Here is a 23,636-nt window from a genome sequence, read left to right on the forward strand (position 1 = left end):
TAACGTCTATTTCATTTCTTTCATAAATTTCACGAATGAAATGATGTCTAACATCTATGTGTTTAGTGCGTGAGTGATAAACAGCATTTTTCATAAGCTTTTGTGCACCTTAATTATCACAATATATAATGGTTGGATAATCAGCAGTAAAATTTAATTCTTTAAGGAAATTACGTAAATAAACTGCTTCTTTGGCAGTTTCTGAAAGACTGATGTACTCTGCTTCAGTACTTGATAATGCAACAGTTTGTTGCTTTCGTGATTCCCATGTTATCGGATTTCCAGCTAGTTTGAATAGGTAACCTGTATACGATTTTCTAGTATTAACATCAGACGCCCAGTCGGCATCGGTATATCCAATAAGTGCTTTTCCAGTCTTTCGAAATTTTAAACAATAATTTTTAGTTTTTTTAAGTATCGAAGAACGCGCTTTGCAGCCAACCAGTGTAATTTTCCAGGATTGTTATTAAATTGGCTCAGGTGACTGACGGCATATGTAATATCCGGCCTAGTAAACACAGAAAGATACATAAGCGAACCAATCAGACGGCGATAAGGTACATTGTTCATTTCTTCCTTTTCAGTTTCAGAAGGACACATTTCTTTACTTAATTTTACACTAGAATCTAAAGGAGTTGCTACTGATTTTGCATCTTGCATATTAAACCTTCGTAGAATATTATCAACATATTTCTGCTGAGATAAACTAATAGAATTATTATTTACATCTTGATTAAATTCTATTCCAAGACAATAATGAAGTTTGCCTAAATCTTTAACATGAAATTCTTTAGAAAGATAACCTTTAATTTCAGCATATAAATCACAGCTATTTGTTGCTATTATTAAGTCATCCACATATAAAATTAGAATTAACTCACCTTGAGATGTTTTCATCCTGTATACACACTTATCTGATCGTAATGGTTGTAATGCAAAGTTTTTGAGTTTTTTGTCTAATTTTTCATACCACTGTCGTTCACTTTGTTTCAAACCATAAAGAGACTTTTGCAAAGCATAAACATAATCAGGATTATTTTGGTCTTCAAAACCTTTAGCTTGTTCCACGAAAATTTCTTCTTTTAAATCACCGTTAACATAAGCCATAACAAAATCTAGTTGATATAACATAAGGTCTTGTTCAGCACTGTATGCAATCACAGTTCTTATAGAACTTGCTCTGGCTACTGGAGCAAAGGTTTCATTAAAATCAATTCCAGGTTCCTGTGCAAATCCTCTAGCAACAAATCGAGCTTTTCTCTTTTGAACTGTTCCATCTGCATTATATTTCGTTCTAAGAACCTAGCGACATCCTATTACCTTTTTGTTCTGCGGTCGCTTTACTAATTTCCATGCACCATTTTTAACAAGTGCTTCATACTCACTTTGCATAGCCTTATGCCATTCTTCAGCATAACTTCCATTTAATGCTTCTTCTAATGTCGGATTTGTATCTTCTTCAGAAATTTGTGATTCTTCCTTTTCTATGTTTATATTGTGGTACTCCTTTTTTGGTCTTCCTGGCTTCCCAGTCTTGACTTTCTTTGGACAACCTGGCCCCCTTTTAATCTGCATTTCAGGTAGTGCTTCGGAATCAGAATCTTCCTTATCAGATGAATCTGCCATATTTGAGGGGTCTTCTGTTATTTCATCAGCCGATATTTGCTTTATATTCAGAGGTTCTTCCTTCTTTTTATCAGGAATATTTTCGAAAAATAAAACTTCTAAATCTTTATCATAATTAGTACAGTTTTCAAATTCATCAATGAATCTAACATCTCGGCTTATAACGATTGTTCTGGAATTTTTATTCCACAGCCTGTATGCTTTCGATTCATTTGAGTATCCTACAAATATATGTTCTTCTGATCGAGGATCGAATTTCCCTTTAGACCTTTTATTAAGTACAAAACATTTCTGCCCGAATACTTTGAAGTGAGATACAGTTGGCTTGATGCCAAAAAATAATTCATAAGGTGTTTTGTTTACTCCCAGGCTTCGATTTGGGCAACGATTACGAATATAAACAGCACAGTTCAAGGCTTCAACCCAAAAGGATTGGGGAAGATTACTTTGTAGTAACAAACATCTGGCCATTTCAGTTAAAGTGCAGTTCATGCGTTCAGCTCTCGAATTCTGTTGAGGAGTCATTGGTGCAGAGAATTCTCGTTTAATCACGCATTCTTGAATATATTTATTAAATTCTTCTCCGCGATATTCGAGACCGTTATCAGTCCGAAGGATTTTTATTTTCTTTCCTAGACGATTTTCGACCGCAGCTTTGTATTTAATGAATGCATTTTTCACTTCATCTTTAGTTTTAAGAAAACTGACTTCGACATAACGCGATTTGTCGTCTATGAAGGTAACAAAATAACGCGAACCAGCATGGGATGGGACTCTCATAGGTCCACACAAATCTTAGTGAATCAAGTTCAGTAATTCATCACTTTGAAATTTTGATTCTTTTTGAAAAGTTTGCACGGCTTGTTTACCTCGGATACAGACTTTGCAGTCTTTTAGAGATTCAGTGTTATTAAAATTTAAATTTCTAACCATGTTATCAGACTTAAGTCTTTTCAAATCAGATTCATTTAAATGACCTAATTTAAGATTCCACTTTACAAAATCACGTACCTGTGCTATTGCAGTTGTTTCAGTGCTTGGATGTACGATATAATAAAGATCACCATGACGAATAGCCTGCACTAGTATAGATCCATTTGGTTCTATTATTCTAGCATGTCGTTCTGTAAAAATCACTGAACGATTATTTGCAGTAGCTTTAGATGTTGACAGCAAATTACATTTTAATTCCGGAACACATAACACATTTTTCAGCATAAGTTTAATTGTCTTATTTCCGTTAGGTACTGTTATAAGGACAGTTCCAATTCCTGTAATTTTTGTTGTTTTGTCAACTGCTAACTTTATGGTTGAATTCGTTCGAGGGTGAAATTCTGAAAATAACCTTCTGTCATTGCACATGTGAGATGTACAGCCACTATCTAAGCACCATGAGGAGGACTTCTGATAAGCATTGTTTACTACTAAACTAATCTGCTATTCATAATTAGAAGCCATCATAGAACCTTAATTTCCCTTATTTGGTTTCGCATATTTTCTATCAGCTATTTTCTTTCTGCATTCAGATGCCTTGTGCCCAATTTTCAAATAGTAATTACACTTCAAATTTCGAAAATTTCTTTCAGCAGGAAAATTTTTGTTTGAATTTACCTTCCATTTTTCATTTTTCTTCTATTCTTGATTTTTTCTTTTATAATCAGTATAGTATGCATTTTGTGAATCTTGAGACGTTTTCCCTTTTCTTGCTTCCCATTCTTCTAACATTTTGATTTTCAAAGCTTCGGGACTAGGTAACTGATCTCTTGATTCGATGGCGCATCTAAAATTTTCAAAATTTTCTGGAATACTGTAGAGCAGAAGAATCGATAATAAATCATCAGCTATGTCAATTTCCATTTGTTTAAGCTAATCAACTATTTCGAAGAAATTATTCAAATGTTCAGACATCGTTTCGCTTTCCGCCATTTTTCTAAATAAAAGCTGTTTTAATAATGTAGCCTTCTTCGCAGGTCCTTTCGATTCATATACGGCTTTGAGTTTATTCCACACAGCATTTGATGTCACGCAATGCTTTATATGACACAGTTCACTAGGATTAATAGCAAGAATTATATCTGCGCGAGCTTTTTGATCAGCTTGGATCCATTTCTTTTCGTCTTCGATTCCTTCAGCAGGTTTTAGCGCTTTACCGGTCACATAATCCCAATGGTCGTTTTTAATCAATACTGCTTCTATTTGTAATTTCCAACTGTCAAAATTATCTTTTCCGAGCTTTTCTATAGTAGTCAAATGCGACATAATGTAATACAGTCTCTCACAGCCAAAAAAAAAAAAAAAGATTGAGCGCTATAAAAATAGGCTTAACTGAACGCTGATCAGTTCTTACTGTTGATTAGACGTAACAGTTCTTGCACTGAATTAGGCTTAAGAGTTCAATGCTCGAAAACTTCAAAATGTTCATTTTAAAATAAGTATTTTGCTGATTAGGCACAGTTGAAACATTCCTGGGCCCATAACCATTGAAGAAATAAATGAGCCTAAATAGAATGTAATATCAATCAACATTTTTAATGACAGAGATTAACTTAAACATAGTTGCGTACAGCAGAGAAAAAGGGCGAAGAAGTAAGAAAGGTATACATATAAAAACATACATACGTAATAAACAGTTAAGTCATCATCATCACCGCGCGGATAAACGCGAACTGCGCATGCGTCAGGAGAAGCTCTGTTAAGCTAAACGTCGTATTATAATTTATGATACAAAAATAGTTTTATAATGCTTAAAAGACTAATGAGCCAAATCCTGTTTATTCTCCACAGGAATTCAAAAATTTCCAAGTGGTAGAATGTATATATATATATATATTAGTGTTGAACGCTTTTCAAATTGTTGCCAGCAAATATTAGATCCCTGCATTATATTTGAAGAAATTAAATAATAAAGAATCTGCATAAATGTATGTACGTTTCTCTCATTGCAATAAAACGACGGTACCTACAGAAAGGCATCCAATTTTGAATGACTTAATCCTACTGCGAATATGGGCATCTGAAAGCCCAAATTTGAAATTTGAAATTTGTTTTATTATCGATTTCATATTTTGTAACACTTTAACGAATTCTTGGTTAACATACTCAACGATTTAAAAGAGAGCAATGACAACACTCTACAAAAAAAAAAAAAAAAAAAAAAAAAAAAAAAAAAAAAAAAAACTTTTTATCTCCAACGCGCGGAACTGTGTATCGGAAATTCTAAAGATATGCTCATTTTAAAATCATTTTGTGACATTGCTGTTGAACTGAATTTTATGGTTTAAGTGCAAAGAACATGACATTTAATAAATAAAAGTAACACACAAAACGTTAAAAAACACCTCTTTGGACGCAATTTAAAATCTGAAACCTTTCAGATTTTCTTTTTAATTATTAAATATTTTTTCATGTGTTAAGATGCTTACACTTAACTTACATATGCTTTCTCAATTTGAGTGATATTGCAAATTAGTTGGGAGCAATAATTAATGTTTTATTTGTTTACAATTGAATTTTCATAATTTTAAAAATTAAAATAGCTCTATATAAATGACATAATGTTTTTGTGTTAGTTAAATTCAAATTTCATTCCTTGCAGCAATGGCGCAAGATAATTATTTAGTTTTATTTAACTTTATGTTAGTTTCTAATGAAACAATATATACATAGTAATATAAGTTATATGATATTTGAATTTAACAACCTCTCATTCGTATATTTGTTATATGTATATAAATCAACCTATCAAATATGGGATTTGTAGCGCAAGTTAAATCCGTTTCTTAAATAGTATAGAATAGTTTTAAATTTCAATTTGCCAAATTTAATTAAACAAATTCTCTTGATTAAATCTAAAAATTAGGTTTCTTAAGTGATTCTAAATTCACACCAATATTATTGTAATAGATTCTCTATTAAGCTTTCCACTTTTAATCATTGAAGTTATTTAATTTTCTTAAAAATTCCATATTTTAATAGTAGAAACGTTTAAATATGTATTTATTCTGTTTTCCAGTTACTCTAACCGTATTTCACTCTTCTTTTCCTTTGACATACATTTCATTTATTACATAATTTAATTAATAATAGATGATAACTATGAGCATCTGCAGCATTTGACGACTCATAAAAAAATTATCGAACTTCCTTTATTTATATCATAGGATTTCAACTTCCTTTTCATCCATTTCTTTTCATATATTGTTGTATGGTATTTATGTTTTCATATATCTAGAATTTATATATTGTTGTATTGTATTTATGCCTACTTATACTTAAATGATAATTTTCACAAAATCCTGCATCATAATTCGAGCTAACAAAAGATGTTTCTAACACCTTGGTGCAGATCAATCTTGAATAGGCAGTTTATTTTCCAATCTAGTTTCAGGTTAATTATTTTTAAAATTAACATCTTTAGATTAAATTGTGTATAAAATTAATTATTTTAAATTATTTTTAAAAATATACGATAGTTCTCCCTCCTTATTAGCAAACCTTTGTGGTGTGGTTGTCTGCACGCTGGGCGCGTATTCCAGAGGTCCACGGTTCGATTCCCCGCAAAGTCGTTGCTCATTTTCATCTCTCCCGCTTCCAATTAACCTAATGTCTCTACAGTAGCGCCCGAACTAAAAGGGTGGTGGATGATCATTCTCCACACCCAGGATTTGTCGATTGGGTCCCCTAAACACCAGACGCCCTTTAAAAGGAGAAGTATATAAGGTATTTCTCCCGCCTTCTTAGCATGCCTTGTTGGTGTGGTGGTCTGCACGCTGGGCGCGTATTCCAGAGATCCGCGGTTCGATTCCCGGCGAAGGTGTTGTTCATTTAATCTCTCCTGCTTCAAATTTACCTAATGTCTTTACAAAGAAAAATGATCGCTAAATCACGTTGTTTTCCTATTTATAATATAATTCATTTATAAGTGTTATAAAATTTTTCGGCTTTATTAGAATTAACAGTAAATACTCCTACTGCTATACATTTAGATTACAAGGATTTAAATTGTCACTTCCTTCTTCACTGATGCTTTTATGTTATATACCTAATATTTCATAGATAAGTTTAACTCATTTACCAAACATGTAAATCTATAATTCAGCATGCTTTTTATGTGTAGGAAAATTGTATCTTTTCTTTCCTTTAATATATTTTTCAACATAAAACATCTGATCAGTTTAATTTCAAGAGGTTGTACAACCAGGCGATAAAATCGCTTAACATTGGCAATTCGACCGAAATTTCAAATCCTAGTGATACCCCAGCTCTTTCTTTCTCTATAAATATTTAAGACGGAAAATTACATTGTAAAACTTCAGTTTACGAAGTAAAAAATTTAATGTTCAAAAGTACTACAAAGTTTTATTCATTGGTAATTTTCACCTTTACCTTAGCATATCGCTTTGCAAATCCCATTAATAAGAAAATAGTAAGTAAAGAAATAAACTCGATTTCTTTGATTTCATACCTTGATGCAAATTATACACATGTTTTTCTAAAAACACAGACTTTATACGGGTATCAATAAATTACGGAATATTACTCCATCTAATTTGCGTAATATGTTTATTCCGGAACTATACATTAGTAACGAATAATATTGTTCGAACACCACTTAAATATATTAAATTTTCCGGTCTAGTTAGACACCATGACTATTATTATCAAAGAAAGATATTAAATCAATGATAGCATTAACAGATGTAATTTATAAGAACAATAATTCGTATGCTTTACATTTATCAAATTTATAATACTATTATAACACTATTCTTTCTAGTATTGTAATTGCCAACCAGCGGCCGAGCGGTAAAGTCGCTGAACACTGGTAGTTCGGTCCGAGGTTCGAATTCCGCGAACGGGGCTGGCTGTATGGGCGTTTTCGTAGTTTTTCCCATGTGTAACGTGTATACGAGCCAGTTTCCCTTAGAAAGTCCTCCACAACGGCATTCCTCCCATTAGGCAGATAGCCCTCGAGGCTTTGCGATAATCACACACACACTAGTATTGTAATTAATGAGATGTGTTTCCAATGCTAATATGTGTGTTTGCTAATACCTTTTATTTTCTCTGCTAGCTCTTGCATTTATTTTTATTATTCAAGTAATTAGCCTACTTAGATAAGGAATATCTAATCTTATTAGATAATAATTAGTATGAATTACAAACAAAGACTTTATTATAAGAATAATTACAAGAAAGAATAAAAACGTAATATTAGTAAAGAATTTGTTCTTGTGATGTATAATCTTATTTCTGTATTTTCTTTTCCTGTTGTCTGCTTTTGGCTTCGAAAGGTAAAACTGGATATTAACCCTTAGCTTTTTAACAGGGAGGGTCTTCTTCGGAATGAGGTTGTTAAATTCCCTGGCAGGCAAAGGGAGAAAACGTTATTCGCGCAGGTAGGCTGTGAGCAGACAAGGAGGGGGGGGAGACTTTAATTCGCGCAATTGTGTCATACCCAAAAAAACAATGTTAAATATAGCCATCAAATTTTAAAAAACGTAGGCTTGCACCTGAACATGGGCACGCAGATGCCCGAATTTTGAATTTCGAATTTGTTTTATACTATTTCATACTTGTAAAACTAACGAATTTTGATTAATAAACTCGACGATTTAAAAGCGAGCAAAAAAAAAAAAAAAAAAAAAAAAAAAAAAAAAAACGAAAAATGCATGCTGACACTTAATGTTGCAGCAGAAATTCTAAACGTACACTGCTTTTAATTTTGTTATAATTTTGCTGTTGACTTAATATATGGCGTAAGTGCGAAGAAAATTATGCTTAAGAATAAAGCTAGAAAGACAAAAAGAATGGGTTAGAAGGAATGAGTATTGCAGCAGACTGGTAGTTTGTGAACTGAGCGAGAGCATAGAAAACCTTAACAAACTTTTTAGGCGACCATTAAAAATCTGGAACGTTTCAGATTTTTTTATTTGTTTAACCTCTGTTACACGTAGTTTTAGTTTTGTTATGGTATTTCCATCGAACATGCGACGCCGACTTTTTAATTTATGATGAGGTATATTTTACCGGGCCAACATATGTGACTTTAATTAGATTATCTTCAGTAAGGTTAACCTCAATCTCCGTAGATAAATCATCAAGCTCGTACACCATCACTAACATTTTAGAATGGATCAGTATACGAATCCGAAGAAGGTACCCATCATGATCTGTCTGCAGTGCTGAAAGTTATATAGGTGGGAAAAATGAAAACGTCCTCCAGGGCCTAATTTCTTCATCTGTGACAGTAAATTCCCTGATGAAAAGCGCTTTTTTCTATCTGCCCTGTAATTTATCACTTTAGTTTTAAATTTATCTTAAATTTATCACATTAGTATTTTATAAAATTAAAAAGTATCACATTGATAATTTAAATTTTATATAAATTTAATGCTATTTAAAATTTATCACATTACTTTTGAAGCACTTTTCATATCTAAAATCTCCATAAGATAATGTGTTTTGAAGCTCTAATGGGTGTAGAAGGTCAAAATTCAGCATATCTTCAGATGCCAAATACAAAAAACCTCTTCATGGCTGCTAAATAAGAATAACGTTCTGGAAATACCTGTAGTCACACTATTTTAATTTTTCTCCCCCAGCGTCATGTACGTTTTTGGGAGCTATGACATCACTACTTTTTGTACATTTTTTAGAAAGAATTCTGCTCTACCAAACATTTATACCAGGAAAGCAGTGTAGACTTTCTATTGAATGATTAATCACTCCCGTTTAAACTTAAACGTAAGCAAAATTTAGTGCTATTGTTAGCTTCAAATAAATAGCGCTCAGAGTGATTTGACGCGAATCTGCTGAGGCAAAGAATGAAACATTATTATGAAGGTGTATTGTCAATCTTTATGCATATCAACTACTGGTTGAAGACACATTTTCACAAGGATGCTTACCTCATTTATGCATATATGTTTCTAACTTTATAAAAAGAACCTTCATAAAAGTCTGTGCGCAGGACCTAATTTCCGAAATGCAAATTGTGTGTACGTCAGATTACCACTTTCAACGGATGTCGAGGCTCCTAAACCTCAATTTAGTATTTACAAATATGTAAAACTATGTATGTTTTTAATTCTAAGATATTTATTACAATCGAAAACTTAGGGGAAAAAAACCTTTTGTAATAGATTTTCCACGGTGTCTGGTTTCATAAATCGGCGCCTGTCCCGGTACCATCCAGGCAGATGCTTCTTTACCAAAAAACTGATCTTCATGGACATTTACGTTATTTCCTGGAATTTTACTTATTGTACTTTTACTTCATGGAATTTGACTTTTTTCATGGACTTCGAACTTTTTTAAAAACTGATGTTCATGGACACGGACATCTTTAGTCAAGGTTTTTTCAGTTTTTTCAAACGAAATGACATTTCATAGATAGCTTCATAAAATACATAGAAACTTGAAATTATGGATCGTTTCATGTTCAATTTCACCTGCTTTGACATCTGCAAAAGTGATTGCGAAAAACAATAAACTTTGGCATATGATTTATACAGTGGAACTTCCATAATAGATCAGAATTTTTTTTTAACTTATTTTTATTTTTTGATAGGCGATAACACAACAATCATCTGCATCTGTCGTGTAAAATTTAAATACTTTTATTTGTTTAAAACTGGCAACAGACTGCTCTGTTGATATTCTTGTCCAAATGCGCGAAGATGAAAATTTTTGTCTGTTCCATGTGTAGCCAGTTTAAAAATACTCAAAAGTTTCAGATCTTTCTTTTATGTTACATCAATGATTAAAAATGCAAGAAAGTGGAGAGAAAAAAGTAAATATTATGTATCAGAAATATAGAAAGCTTTTAACTGGTACTTCATTGCCTAAGGGACAGGTAATTTATTTTGGATTATAATAAATACCGTATATACCCGCGTATAAGTCGAGATATTTTGGACAAAAAAAAAAGACTTCAAAGTGGGGGGGGGGGTCGACTTATACGCAGGGCCATAAAAAATTAAAAGAATCGGAAGTTCAAAAATTTCTTTATATAAATGCAGTTGTTTTCTTCCCGCACTCAAATTGGACGATTTATCAAATAAGTCACTTACTTGAAGTAATTTCATGATTTAAATTATGCGACGAACTAAGCACAGAGTTTCATACTTTAACTAGAGTAAGTTTCGATTAAACCAAAGAATTTTCGGCCCAAGAACAACCGATCAATATCGAGCAATAAAAACACTTCGCCAACACTCCAAGAAAAGAGAAATGCAGATAGTTTTCACGTACGTATAAATCTTTATAAGCAGTAAGCTTCGTCTGTTGATCATTTTTAAAAGAAAAACGTTGTGTTTCCATTAGGTGTGCTGGTTCGCGCCCATGAAAAGGGATGGATGGATGCTGACGGAACAGTCGATTGGCTTAAAAATGTGTGGGATAAAAGACCAGGAGCAGCTTTCAAAAAACCTTCTTAGTATACGATTCTTTTCGTGGACACTTTTCTGAAGAAGTGACAAAACACCTAAAAACGACTGTGGCCGTAATTCCGGGAGGATTGACATCCGTCATTCAACCCCTAGATGTCTGCCTCAATACTCCCTTCAAAGTAAATGTTAGAAAATATTGGGCAAAGTGGATTAGTTCCGTTTGACCAACATTTACAAAAGGAGGCAACATTAAAAAGCCCGATATTACGTTAATTGCTCAGTGGGTTAAAGATGCTTGGAACGAAATACCCTCTGAAATGATTATAAAATCATTTTAAAAATGTTGTATTAGCAACGAACTAGACGGCATGGAAGATGATGCTGTTTTTGAAAGTGAAAATGACGACGAAGGCTCTAGTAGTGATTGTAACAATACAGAGGCAATGACGACAGAAGAGTTCTATGAAATGTTTGGCGAATCTGACCATGAATCGGACGTTGAAGGATTTTGATTTTGTTTATTTACCAAGGTATTTTTTATCGTATATTTACTTTTTTTTTTCTCAGATAATTTTGAATAAATGTAGTACTTAAAAAATTTTTTCGAAGTTTCTCAATCGATTTCGGAAGTGGGAGGTCGACTTATACGCGGGTTTCTTATTTTCTACGAATTTTTCATGTTGAAGTGGGGGGTCGACTTATACGCGGGTATATACGGTACTTCTTTTTTTCGGGAGAAAGTGTCACGAATTCTGATGTTTTATTATTTACATTACTATTTTTAAGGTTTTATTTTTAATCAGTTTCAATAAAATGATGAAATTATCATAAATTAATCTCTCTCTCTCTTTTTGTTTTTAATTGAAGTAAAAAGAAATTAAATTTTATGAACAAGCCACCATGTAGAGTTTAACGCAAAAGTTTAGAATTTCCATGTGCATATTTTCACAGGAGACGCAGATTAAAAAAAAAAAAAAAAAAAAAAAAAAATTATTGGCTTTGAAATTTATACAAGTACTTTATTATAATATCTCTTCTATTTAGCTAATCTGAGAACTGTTTGATGTGGGATAGTTCCAGTAGTCTCTTACCTTGCCTGATTTTTCCAAATGATATATTATAACTGAAAATCATCTAAGAAGTATTTATACATCAGTAAAAGTATATTTTAGTGTACCCCTTGGTGATTTTTGCCCATACATGGATACCGAGTTTGTGTAATTCTTTGACTTGCTATTTTGGCTTGCGTCCAAAAACCGCCTTTACACAAAGCAAAAATAATAAGACAAAGAATTGCACAAACTCGCTATCCATGTACACATTGACTGATTTTCACTTAAAAAAACATCCCAGAATTGCATAAAAATGACATTGGGCATTCCCTTGACGTTATCCATGTACACATTGACCTATTTTCACTTAAGAAAACATCAGAGAATTGCACAAACTAGGCGCAGAGTATGTCCATGTACACATCAATATATTTTCACTTAAAAAGTCAAAGGAGCACCCAGTTCTATTGTAGAGGCAAACAAAAATTACACAATTTTAATAAACTACATTTTTAACCAAACAATAAAATACCATAAAAAAGGGAAAACCTGTTATGCATTTAAGCACTACACAAAGCAAATATCCACTTACCTTATTTAGAAATTCCTTCGTGTTCAGTCCGCGGCACACAAAATTCCTTAACAGCATCCAAAAACTTCCTACAATTATCTGAACTAGAATCCATATATCAGCATCGCCACATAATAACAGTAAAAAATATGATACGTATTCCGGACTGTCCGGAAAATGGCTACTAAGTAAACCTTCATTTACACACCAGTCAATGCATGTTTCCCCTTTCGTTCCAAATCGTACAGAAACTTCAAATTAATCTTACTACATTCAGCCATTCTACCATCTAAACAATAAAACAAGTAGTGTACTTCCTAACCACACACACTGCAAAAGTCCTTACAAAACATCCCATGATTCAAAATTTCCTGGAATAATACAAACGATTACATCATAATAAGGTTTCCATAACATTCATCTACTCAGGTTACCATAAATGAAACAACTTTTCGATAAATGAAACAGCAACTTCGCGATAATACAAGGGGTATTCTAAAGTCAACTGTAACCTACAGGGGTTGGACAAAAATATGCAAACACCTTAAAAAAACATGTTTCTTTGCTTAATATGGTGTAGGAAACCCGTTGGCATCCAAAACAGCTTGCAGTCTTCTCGGAATGGATAAATATAGTTCCTGTATGTTTGCCAAGGGAATATTATACCATTCTTCCTGCAAAACGGTGGCAAGTTCAGGTAACGATGTTGGCGATGGATAACGAGAACGCACTTTCCATTCCAATGTAGACCACAAAGGTTCGATAATATTCAGGTCTGGTGACTATGGTAGATGGGACAACTCATCCTCGTGCTCAGAAAACCAGTCCTGGACAATGTGAGCTGTGTGAACAGGGGCTTTGTCATCTTGGAAGACACCATCACCATTGGGGAACAAAGTTTGTACCATGGGATGAACTTGATCGGCCAAAATGTTCACATAAGTCTTGGCAGTCATGTTCCCTGACACAGTTATCATGGGGCTAGCAGAGAACCACGATATGGCTGCCCAAACCATAACAGAACCCCCGCCATGTTTCACTCTTGGCAACAAGCAGTCTGTATTATAGGCTTGAGATGGCGTTCTCCAGACGTAAACTCGGCCAGAAGTGGGAAACAATGTGAAAGAAGACTCGTCAGACCGTATTACTTGCTTCCACTGCTCTATAGTCCAGGCTTTATGACTTAAACACCACCTTTTCCTGTTTTGGGCATTAGCATCACTGATGAGTGGCTTCTCAATTGCAGCACGGCCAGCAATTCCCTGTTTATGAAGCTCCCTTCTAATTGTTTTGGTACTCACAGGGTTCGGTAACACAACATTCATTTCAGCAGTAACTTTTGCAGCTGTGGTCTTCTTATTTTTTGTCACAATAGCCCTTAATGATCATCTGCCACGATCACTCAGGACACACTTTCGTCCGTGCTGTGATTTAGCAGATGATGTTTTTCCACTTTTTAAGTATGCGGAATAAATCTTTGATACAGTACCTCTTGAAACACTAAACACCTCGGCTACCTTGCTTACAGAAGCACCTACCATACGTGCTCCAACAATTTGCCCACGTTCGAAGTCTGTTAACTCTGACATAATGCAATGACAACCTCACATAACAGTACATTGACAACAACTGAACTGTTTAGCACATTTACGAAGTTGTATAGGTGGCGTCAGTAGTCAAAAACGCCAGCGCCACCTACATATTTCATTAAAATCAATCTTTCTTTTCAAACATGCATTTCACAAGGTGTTTCCATATTTTTGTTTAACCACTGTATATATCTTTATGTTTGGTGTTACAATACTTTTCTGTGATGTGCCTATTCTGTATCTTAAGTAAAGTTTTATTATTATTATTACTAGTTGCTTTCAAGGCCAGCTGCATAAATAGATATTATTGAAAAATACATAAGGATTTTAATGACTCCATTTAAATTAATTTCATTAAGTGCTGCCAGGTCACCCACCTGGATTATAGTTAGTGATGCTGACTGCCATACTGATGGGCCTGTGTTCGAATCCCAAAGAAGGCATGATGTTTGTAAGAACAAGCAAGTTTGCTATTTTTATCTCTGTGGCAACGGGTCACTCAAAACACAGTATGAGCCAAAACTCCTCGCAAGAATTTGGTGGTAGGAGAAGAAAAGTGCAAAACCCTCAGACCATCTGCCAAAATGTTCTTCTTCAAAAATTGGAGTGGAACTGCACAGTTTTTGCGGCAAGATTATACCTTGGTGAATTTCTAATAGCCTGCCCACTTCTTCTGCACCTGTAGCATAATTTCATAAAATATTTATTAATTTTATTAATAAACAAAAAGTATTGCTTATTTGATCAGATGCTCTGGTGAAAAATTGTAGAGTGAACAGTAATGAATACTTCAGCTCATTGTATAATTTATTTAATTTGGCAATTAATTATGCTGCAAAATGAGTTAGAAGGAAGAAAGATGTTTTAAAGCATTTTATTTTTCATTTTTCAAAAGCATTTTATTCTTTAAGAACGAAATATGGATCAGCTTATTTCTTTCTTTCAGATCTTCTCTATTATACGTATTATTGGTTAGCCTATATTTAAGGGTGCCCCTTGGATTATCACCAAGTTGTTTCATTTATGGTAACCTGAGTTGTTGAATGGGTTAATCTTTGGATTATGGTAACTTGGCAATTTTTTGGCAAAAATTTGGTGACCAACACTGCTACAGCAACCTGCTAGTTTTTGTTTGGACACCATTTTGTTTTCACGAAGTAAAGGCATGTTTTGTTTTTTTTTTACTCAACATTTCCAACATTTTCTTCCAACAATCTGCTAGCCGAATTACGCTTATGCTAGAATTTTTATGGAACAAAAGTACTTAATCATGACGAAGATTAGGTGCGAAATTGGGACAAAGTGCAGAATCGCCCACTGCTTGCCGCGTTTTTATGAATTTCACATCACAGTATGTACACATCGACCTATTTTCACTTTAAAAAAATCCCAGAATTGCACAAAAATGGCATTGCGCACACTCTTGACTATATCCATGTACATTGCTAAAGTCCTAGCTAGTAACCTTTATCACCTTACCAAAATGTCACCAAACTACCTGTTACCATATTCCAAAGATTAGCCGTTGAATGTTATGAAAACCCTATTATGACGTAATTGGTTGCATGACTGTGGTGAATTTGACTGATGGGAAAAGATTTGTAAGGGCTTGTTTGTGTGTTGGATGTTGGTTAGGAAGTATGTTGCTTATTTTGCTGTTTACATGGTAAAATGGCTGAGTGTGATAAGATTAATTTGAAGCTTCTGTATGATTTGGAATGAAAGGGGAAAAAAGCAATAATTGACTGATGTGTAAATGAAGGTTTACTTAGTAGCCATTATAAATGTCCTGTTTGTATAAAGGTAATGTGTATGGCTGTATAAAGGTAATGCGTTCAAATGGGTTTGTCACAAGAAAGGTTTAAATGGTTAGCAATATAAAGCATAAAGCATTCTATTAGAAAGGGAACATGTTTTGCGGAAAGTTTTTGGGTGCTGTTAAAGAATTTTGTGTGCCATATATGTCTGTTTGGAGGATGAAGGTTTTCAACATCTTGCTGTGAACTATAAGTATGATTTTAAAGATCCTGAAACAAGTGCACATACGATTGCTTTTTATTTAGCGGAGAAAATAAGAAAAGTTTATCTGCCACGTAATCAAGATTCTGAAGAAGATTAGGTAAGTTAGTATTTTTAATTATTTGAGGATATTATTTTTATGCATTGTTCTAAATGTAAGGAGTAAATAAATTAATATGGTATTATTGGAAAATTGTTATTAGCAATGATTTAGTTTAAATTGGGATTGTAAGCTAATTTTTATTAATTTAATGTATGTGCTTATTTATATTTTAAGTAGTGTTTTTTAATTTAATTATATTTTAATTAAATGATAGTTATTTTGTGAATTATATGTTTGTAGCAATTTGGTATATGTTTCAGTGGAACTACTCTGATATGCGCCCTCAAGTCGCCAAATTTCTCGCTAAATATTTTTGGCGAGAAACTTCACGCTGCCATATTACTATCTAAATTTTTTGTCTACATTTTGAACTTTTAGCCTAAAATGTCTCCAAAAACGCGGTTTTCGCACATGCAAAATCTATGTTTTGAACACACAATTTAGCTAAAAATCCGAAACAAAAAAAAAAAAAAAAAAAAAAATTTAGATAGCAAAAACGTAAAGTTTCTAACCAAAAATATTTGACAAGAATCCATGTACACAGCGACATGTTTTAACTTAAAAAAACATCTACGAATTGCGCAATGTAGGCAACGAACGAATCTACAAACTACACACACCTCGCTTTAATAAATTAACATAACAACAATATATTTCAAATAATACCATGTACACAGCATCCTGTTTAAACTTAAAAAAAATTCTACGAATTGCACAATTTAGGCAAGGAAGGAATCTACGATCTACGCACTCCTCGCTTTAATAAAATAACATAACAACAATAAATTTCAAATAATACCATGTACACAGCGTTCTGTTTCAACTTTTAAAAATATCTACGAATTATACAGGCTAGACACTAAACAACAAAATAAACTAAAATAAATTTCAAACAATTTAAAAACACAACAATAACGACAGAAATTCATACTAAAGAACCAATGAACATAACATTCTACAAAATAAGAACAAAGATAAAATAAAATGCACTTACCATGAATTAATGCGTTTTCGAATAGCAGAAATATAAATTTCATACCGCTTTTAACATGCCACCACGTAATCACTATCGTATTTACATGACAGCCAGACACACTATCCAGAAAATTTATACTATGGTTCACAAATAAATAAAATTACAAATCCCTACTTCTATCATGCACTACCATTAAAAATAATCTCCCAGACCCACTTTCCACACTTCCAAATACCCACTATCCCTCAACAGGATAGCCACAATCATATTTCCTTTTGCCGAACTTCAATTCAACAACTACCATTTTATCTTTCCCTCCCAACTTCTCAGACACAGAGGCGAACTAACGAGCTCCAGCGAAAGATTTTTCAACGTCAACAGGTTTGCCATAGAACACGCAATCGCGCCAAAAACCAGCGCAGAACACATATCGCCACATTTGGTGAAATTAGGGCGTATATTAGAGTTGTACCGTTTCAGTGGAGGTAACCGTGGATGGAAATAATTTAAATATTTGACACTAAGTATTTGCAACCATTTTTAATATTTGCGTTATAAATTCATTGGTGACGTTTATAATAGATAATTTAGAGGTAAAAGTTTTTGGATATTTTATTTATTTTATACATGCAAATGTTCATCCTTGGAAAGGGTATATACTTTTTCACGATCAGGTAATTTCATATATGTCCTTTTTACCGAATTTAAAGATTCACAAAATTTTCATGAATTTTCGTGAAATTTTTCTAATTTATGAGAAAAAAGCAGTGTACATCTGTATAGTGAAGAGTGTGCACAATGCCATTTTTGTGCAATTCTGGGATTTTTTTTTAAGTAAAAATAAGTCGATGTGTACATGGTTTAATTATATTTTAATTAAATGATAGTTATTTTGTGAATTATATGTTTGTAGCAATTTGGTATGTGTTTCAGTGGAAGTAAACGTGCATGGAAATAATTTAAATATTTGACACTAAGTATTTGTAACCACTTTTAATGTTTGTGTTATAAATTCGTTGGTGATGTTTATAATAGATAATTTAGGTAAAAGTTTTTGGATATTTTATTTATATTATACGTGGAAATGTTCATCCTTGGAAAGGGTATGTACTTTTTCACAATCAGGTAATTTCATATATGTGCTTTTTACCAAGTTTAAAATTCACAAAATTTTCCTGTATTTTCGTGCAAATTTTTGTAATTTATGAGAAAATAGCAACGTAGATGGATAAAGTCAAGAGTGTGTGCAATGCCATTTTTGTGCAATTCTGGGATGTTTTTTTAAGTAAAAATAAGTCGACGTGTACATGGTTACTGTGTATGTGCGATTCTGAAAAACGCGGCAAGGAGTTTGCGATTATGCACTTTTTCCCAATTTTGCAGTTAATATTTGTCATGATTAAGCAGTTTTGTTCCATAAAATTTCTAGCATAAGTGTAATTTGGCTAGCAGATTGTTGGAAAAAGTGTTGAGTAAATAAAAAGAAAAGAAACATGTCTTTACTTCGAGAAGACAAAATGGCAGCGAAAAAAAATAGAGGGTTGCTGTAGCAGAGTTTGTCGCCAAAAAAATCGCCAAGTTACCATAATCCAAAGATTAACCGAGATCTTTAACATGACATATGAGTATGCGAAAATGGCCACAACGTGAAACTTTATGTTAACGATGAAACCATTTGGAGGTGCAATGCTAAAAACTGCAAAAGGAAGAAGGGTCTGTGTGTTGGGAATTGGTTCAGCAGTTCCAAAATATTGTTCATCACTGCTATTAGATTACTGCACTTGACTGGAACAGTTATATGCAATAAACTAACAATAATGAGAAAAAGGATTCTTAAAAATATTTTTAATAAACAGCATATGAGTATTATTATTATATACTGTGTTGTTTATTTTTATATTCGCGCTTCACAAGCTTGGTAAAATTATAGTTGAGATCTTTGTGCAATTCTAACACTTCCAAGTATGGTAGGAGGCCACTGTAACAAAGAAGCACCTTAAAATATTTTGTCAGGGTTAATTCTTACTTATTATGAAGTTTTGATTTTTAAATTATCTTTGAGTTTTAAAACTGTAGTTTATATAATAGTTTATTTATTATTTTTTATTGAAATTTAATGTAAACTGCATGTACTACCTTATTAGAGCGGCTATTGAAATCTGTTGCCAAAACTAGCAAATTTAATTGCCTACTGTGTAATAAGCAACTTTTAAATATTGTCAAATATTCTTGTAATCACCACTTTAATAAAGAAGTATGAATATGTACTTTTTTAAATGTAAAATTTCTGATCATTTCTTTATTTTTTAATTAATTTTTTTTAACAGAATATAACTTTAGTTGAATTGGGTGACCTTGTACAACATTTTGATGAATTTCTGGAATCACTTGAAGAGTCACAATTAGAAAAAGAAAATGCTATCATTTCAAATTTAACTGAGCTCATTGTTGATTTTGGTTCAGTTCCTAAGTTTGATCATTTTGAAGATAGAGGTAAGCTATTTATCTTGATTCTTCATATACTAGGTGTCATATATTTTTTGAAAGCAGACTGGAATTGAATTCAATAATAAATTATTAAAGTGAATTCAAATTTTTTTTACTTTGTTATCCAAAATGGTATATATAATCAGTGTTGTAGCTAGTAGTAGTGATTAATGTTGTAGTTAGAGATGGGTAGTTTGCCTGGGCAGCACGCTTGTGGAGGTAGTTTATGTTTTCATCTGAAATGTAATTTCATGGATATTTAAAGTTCTGTGGATCATCAGAGCAAAGAAAAACAATTTGAATTTATTGGATTTTGTAAAGCTCATTGTGTTATCTGCTCAAGAGAAGAAATACCTTCATGGAGGACTAAAGTTCTTTACAAAGAAACTGGACACTGGCTCATATTGAGAATATGAAGATGCTGCTGATTTCTGACATAGGGTAAACGATGAGAATACTCATGCAGCCAATCCAGTCTTTTGGATTTGATCACAAATTGATCTATGTATTCAACAGTCTTTTCCATGTTAGTTATTAGTGAGGGAAAGAATTACTATATGCTGAACTGTCATACAGATTTATTTTACACTGGGCAGAGTATTCAAATAAATCAATGAGATTTCAAAAACTCCATACTGTTACATGCGTACAGGTATGAATTGAAACAGATTGAATGCTCACAGAACTGATGATAGCGTGATAAAACTTATCCACCTCTCTCCCCAAGGCAAAAAAAGAAATGGATCTTTTCATAAAAGTACTTGTATAACTCTTCTCAGTATGACAGAGCACAGTCAGTAGTTATCACTTCAAACTACTTAGAATGTTAAAAACAACATAATGCAGAGTGTACTTAAAAGCAAAGCTTGCAAAGAGGTCTCTCAGTACTATAGACTCAAGGCTAACCTAAAAATTGTGAACTGATGCTCTCTCCAGTCTCCTATAGTTTTCACCCGATCACCAAGAAATGTCCAGTACCTTCAGCTTCTTGAAATTGCTGAAGACACACACAGTTACAGTCACATAGTCATAGCACAAGTTACAGTTGAACAAGGGTCAAAATAAAATGTCACCAAATGGTCGCCAAGATGGTGATTTGTCGACACAAAGCAGTTGTCAAAACTATCAGGATTATACAAGAGATACTATAATTTTACATATAATTTCACTAAAATTATTTACATATATGCAAAGTTCATAACAATGTTGCTGTGTATCCACTGAAACTTTTGAATAAAAATATGACTATCAGTTAATTACTAACTCATTTATATAAGTAAGGTAGAATTTCTTACTGAAAAAGAAATACTTGAGAATTTTATTTCTATTTCCAGAATGCATTTTCAGGTGCTTTAATGCTACCATGATTTTTTTTTTTTTTTTATTTATTATTATTTTTTATTTTTTCAAAATTACCTTGAGAAGAAATTTTATAGATACAAATTGATTTAGGATTCCCTAAAATGAGGATCTCGTATTTAAGAAATTATACTGTACTCTCTATGGAACATCAAATGAAATAATGAAGCAAATTTCTAGAATTTCACTGATGATTTTATTGACAGAAAAACAAGCAAAATACCATTTTAAAATGCTGGAAGTTTTGTTTTAGAGAGAGAGCGTTTATTTGTTTTCCTGTTTATCCATCAAGCATTTTATACATGTGTGCATTTAGAGGAACAGGAAACTGATCATCCCTAGCAGCAAAATCTTTGGCTGTGCCATTCCGGTAGATCTAATACATAGCATTTTCGTAAATTGAAAAATTCTTATTGATAAAACTGTATGTAGCGAGGAAGTTATTCACTGCAGTCGTGAGTAACTTAGAATATCCAATTTGAAAAATAGTTCCGTATATTACATTTGCATCAGGGCTGTAGTAATATATTTATTTTTATGAATTTAAATTTTTCTCAGTATGAAGACATTATTGACTATAATTTTGCTCTTTAATCCAATGAAAGATATGATTTTTTGTTTTTTTTTTTGTTTTGTTTATTAACTTAAAGAAAGTTTCTTGACAAGGCTCAGATTTCAAGAAGTTTTAAATGTTTATGGAGACTTTTTATTGTTATATAGCCCTCATATTATTTATAAGAGTATTTTTCAATTTTTGTGAATCAGAAAAAATAAAAGGGTAGCAAAGAAAGTCTGTTTTTCATTTGAAATATTTTGGATTTTCAAGATCTTTCTATGATTCTTGATTATCAAGTTGCTTTTTTGAAAACAAATAGGAGTAAAAAAAATAGCGAGGGGGGAAAAAAGAAGCGTTTGCAGCATTAGTGTTTTAGTTTATGCAAGTTGGCTTAAAAATGGAGTTATGACTTGCATTACATATACTACATTACATACCTTGGTGCAGTGAAACAGGCGGAATTTTATTCTTGCACTGCTGCAACTATAATAATATGTTCTGTAAAACTGTCCATCACATCGAACCCATGAATATTTGGATTCTGTATAGAGTACAGTCAGTCATATTTTTTCCCTCTTTGTTGAGACTATTAATTTCAAGCACTATTCCGCATTCTCTCCTTCAGATGACCAATCTTTTTTGAATGATTTTCTACTGAATTTACTGCTAGGCGAAGGAAAGACTAGGAGAGAGATGTGCAACTTCTTTCTGCAAAAAATATGTAGATTGTTTATATTTTAACCAATCAACTGTCTGAATTAAAACTTCACCTTTTTAGTTATTATATGGAATACCTATTTTCCTTTAAATGCTAAGTCTTAGGAGTCCATAGTGGTTGGCTCCTTTTTGCCATGTGACAAAGCATAAAATTTGTGCAAAAGAGTCATCCTTTGCAAATATTTTCATGTTTACACGAACTTTAGAAAACTCCAGACGGTACAGCTTGAGTGGGATAAATTTTATTGTAGTATGTAACAGGAATATGTTTTAGTATGAAAAACAATTAGTGTATGGGTGTACAAATAAAAGCAAAGGTTTTTCAAAATTATAATTTAGCTAAATATAAAAATTAGCATATGACATACCGTATAATTTTCTACCACTCTGCTTTCCATTTGACCAGAGCTATCCATGTTGGTAATTTTAATGATGTAAAATCACCATAGATATAGTTCAGACATCAAAGCCTGGGGCCTTCCTCGAGCTCATTTTCCTGTTGGCTTATAGTTGCATAATAAATGAATTTTCTGCAGTTTAATGAACATGGGTAATAGTGTCTTTTCTTTGTTGTCACATTTACAAGAGCTTAACAACAATACAATACAATACAGTACAAAGTCCGTAATCGGGACATCCATTATCCGGACTGATCTATAATCAAGACCTCAAAGCCACAAACTTATGCATGCGCGTTTGATTCACGTGTCTGCTATGCATGTGTGTAAAGTGTTTACCCATGCACGCGTCCGATAGTGAAGAAAGTAACAGAGAACATTATTGAAAACGAAAAAATTTCGATTGACAAGTTAGTCGGCATTCTCGACACAGCAATTACGGGACTTGAACAGTGTAACTTTGTAACTGAACAAGAAGTTATGTCTGTTTATAGAATTAAAGAGAAAGTATTAGCACAAAAAATGAAGCAACTTAAAATTATGGTTTCATATTTTTAATTGTATAATTTCTGCTTGCCATCTTACCAGATTTAATTGATGATCTGTAATCCGTAAAAACCCCTAATCCAGAATCGTCGAAGTCCGAGTCCAGATTACGGACTTTGTACTGTACCTCTTTTTTCTTCTTCAATGTAATCGTTCAGTTTTTACAGACAGAGAAACATCCTACAACTATCACATATTCTTCCTTCATACTGCTTTGTAAATGACATCTTTGCTTAAATACTACA

At 32.7% G+C, this 23,636-nt stretch overlaps 1 protein-coding gene and 1 long non-coding RNA gene across 5 annotated transcripts in view; one reads left to right on the forward strand and one right to left on the reverse strand.

Annotated features, from left to right (window-relative positions):
- The window catches only part of LOC118184360 (uncharacterized), a 123,462-nt gene that overhangs the window by 52,483 nt on the left and 47,343 nt on the right, over window positions 1-23,636 (reverse strand). Inside the window, exon 3 of one of the 3 annotated variants that reach the window (XR_015044084.1) lies at window positions 22,168-22,438. The exons of the other annotated variants lie outside the window; for them this stretch is intronic. This is a non-coding gene — a long non-coding RNA (uncharacterized LOC118184360). The remainder of the gene's footprint in view (window positions 1-22,167; window positions 22,439-23,636) is intronic. 3 annotated transcript variants of the gene reach the window in all.
- LOC118184359 (TELO2-interacting protein 2-like) overlaps window positions 10,275-23,636 on the forward strand; it is a 54,568-nt gene continuing 41,206 nt past the window's right edge. For both annotated transcript variants that reach the window (XM_035354018.2, XM_035354019.2), the window contains exons 1-2: window positions 10,275-10,483; window positions 19,656-19,821. In XM_035354018.2, the coding sequence (XP_035209909.1) occupies window positions 10,397-10,483; window positions 19,656-19,821 (253 nt within the window). In that variant the 5' untranslated portion in view covers window positions 10,275-10,396. The remainder of the gene's footprint in view (window positions 10,484-19,655; window positions 19,822-23,636) is intronic.

This window comes from Stegodyphus dumicola, chromosome 1, assembly GCF_044657685.1.
Source record: "Stegodyphus dumicola isolate Sdum_Otavi_A_Nest chromosome 1, ASM4465768v1".
In the NCBI taxonomy this organism is placed as follows: Eukaryota; Metazoa; Arthropoda; class Arachnida; order Araneae; family Eresidae; genus Stegodyphus; species Stegodyphus dumicola.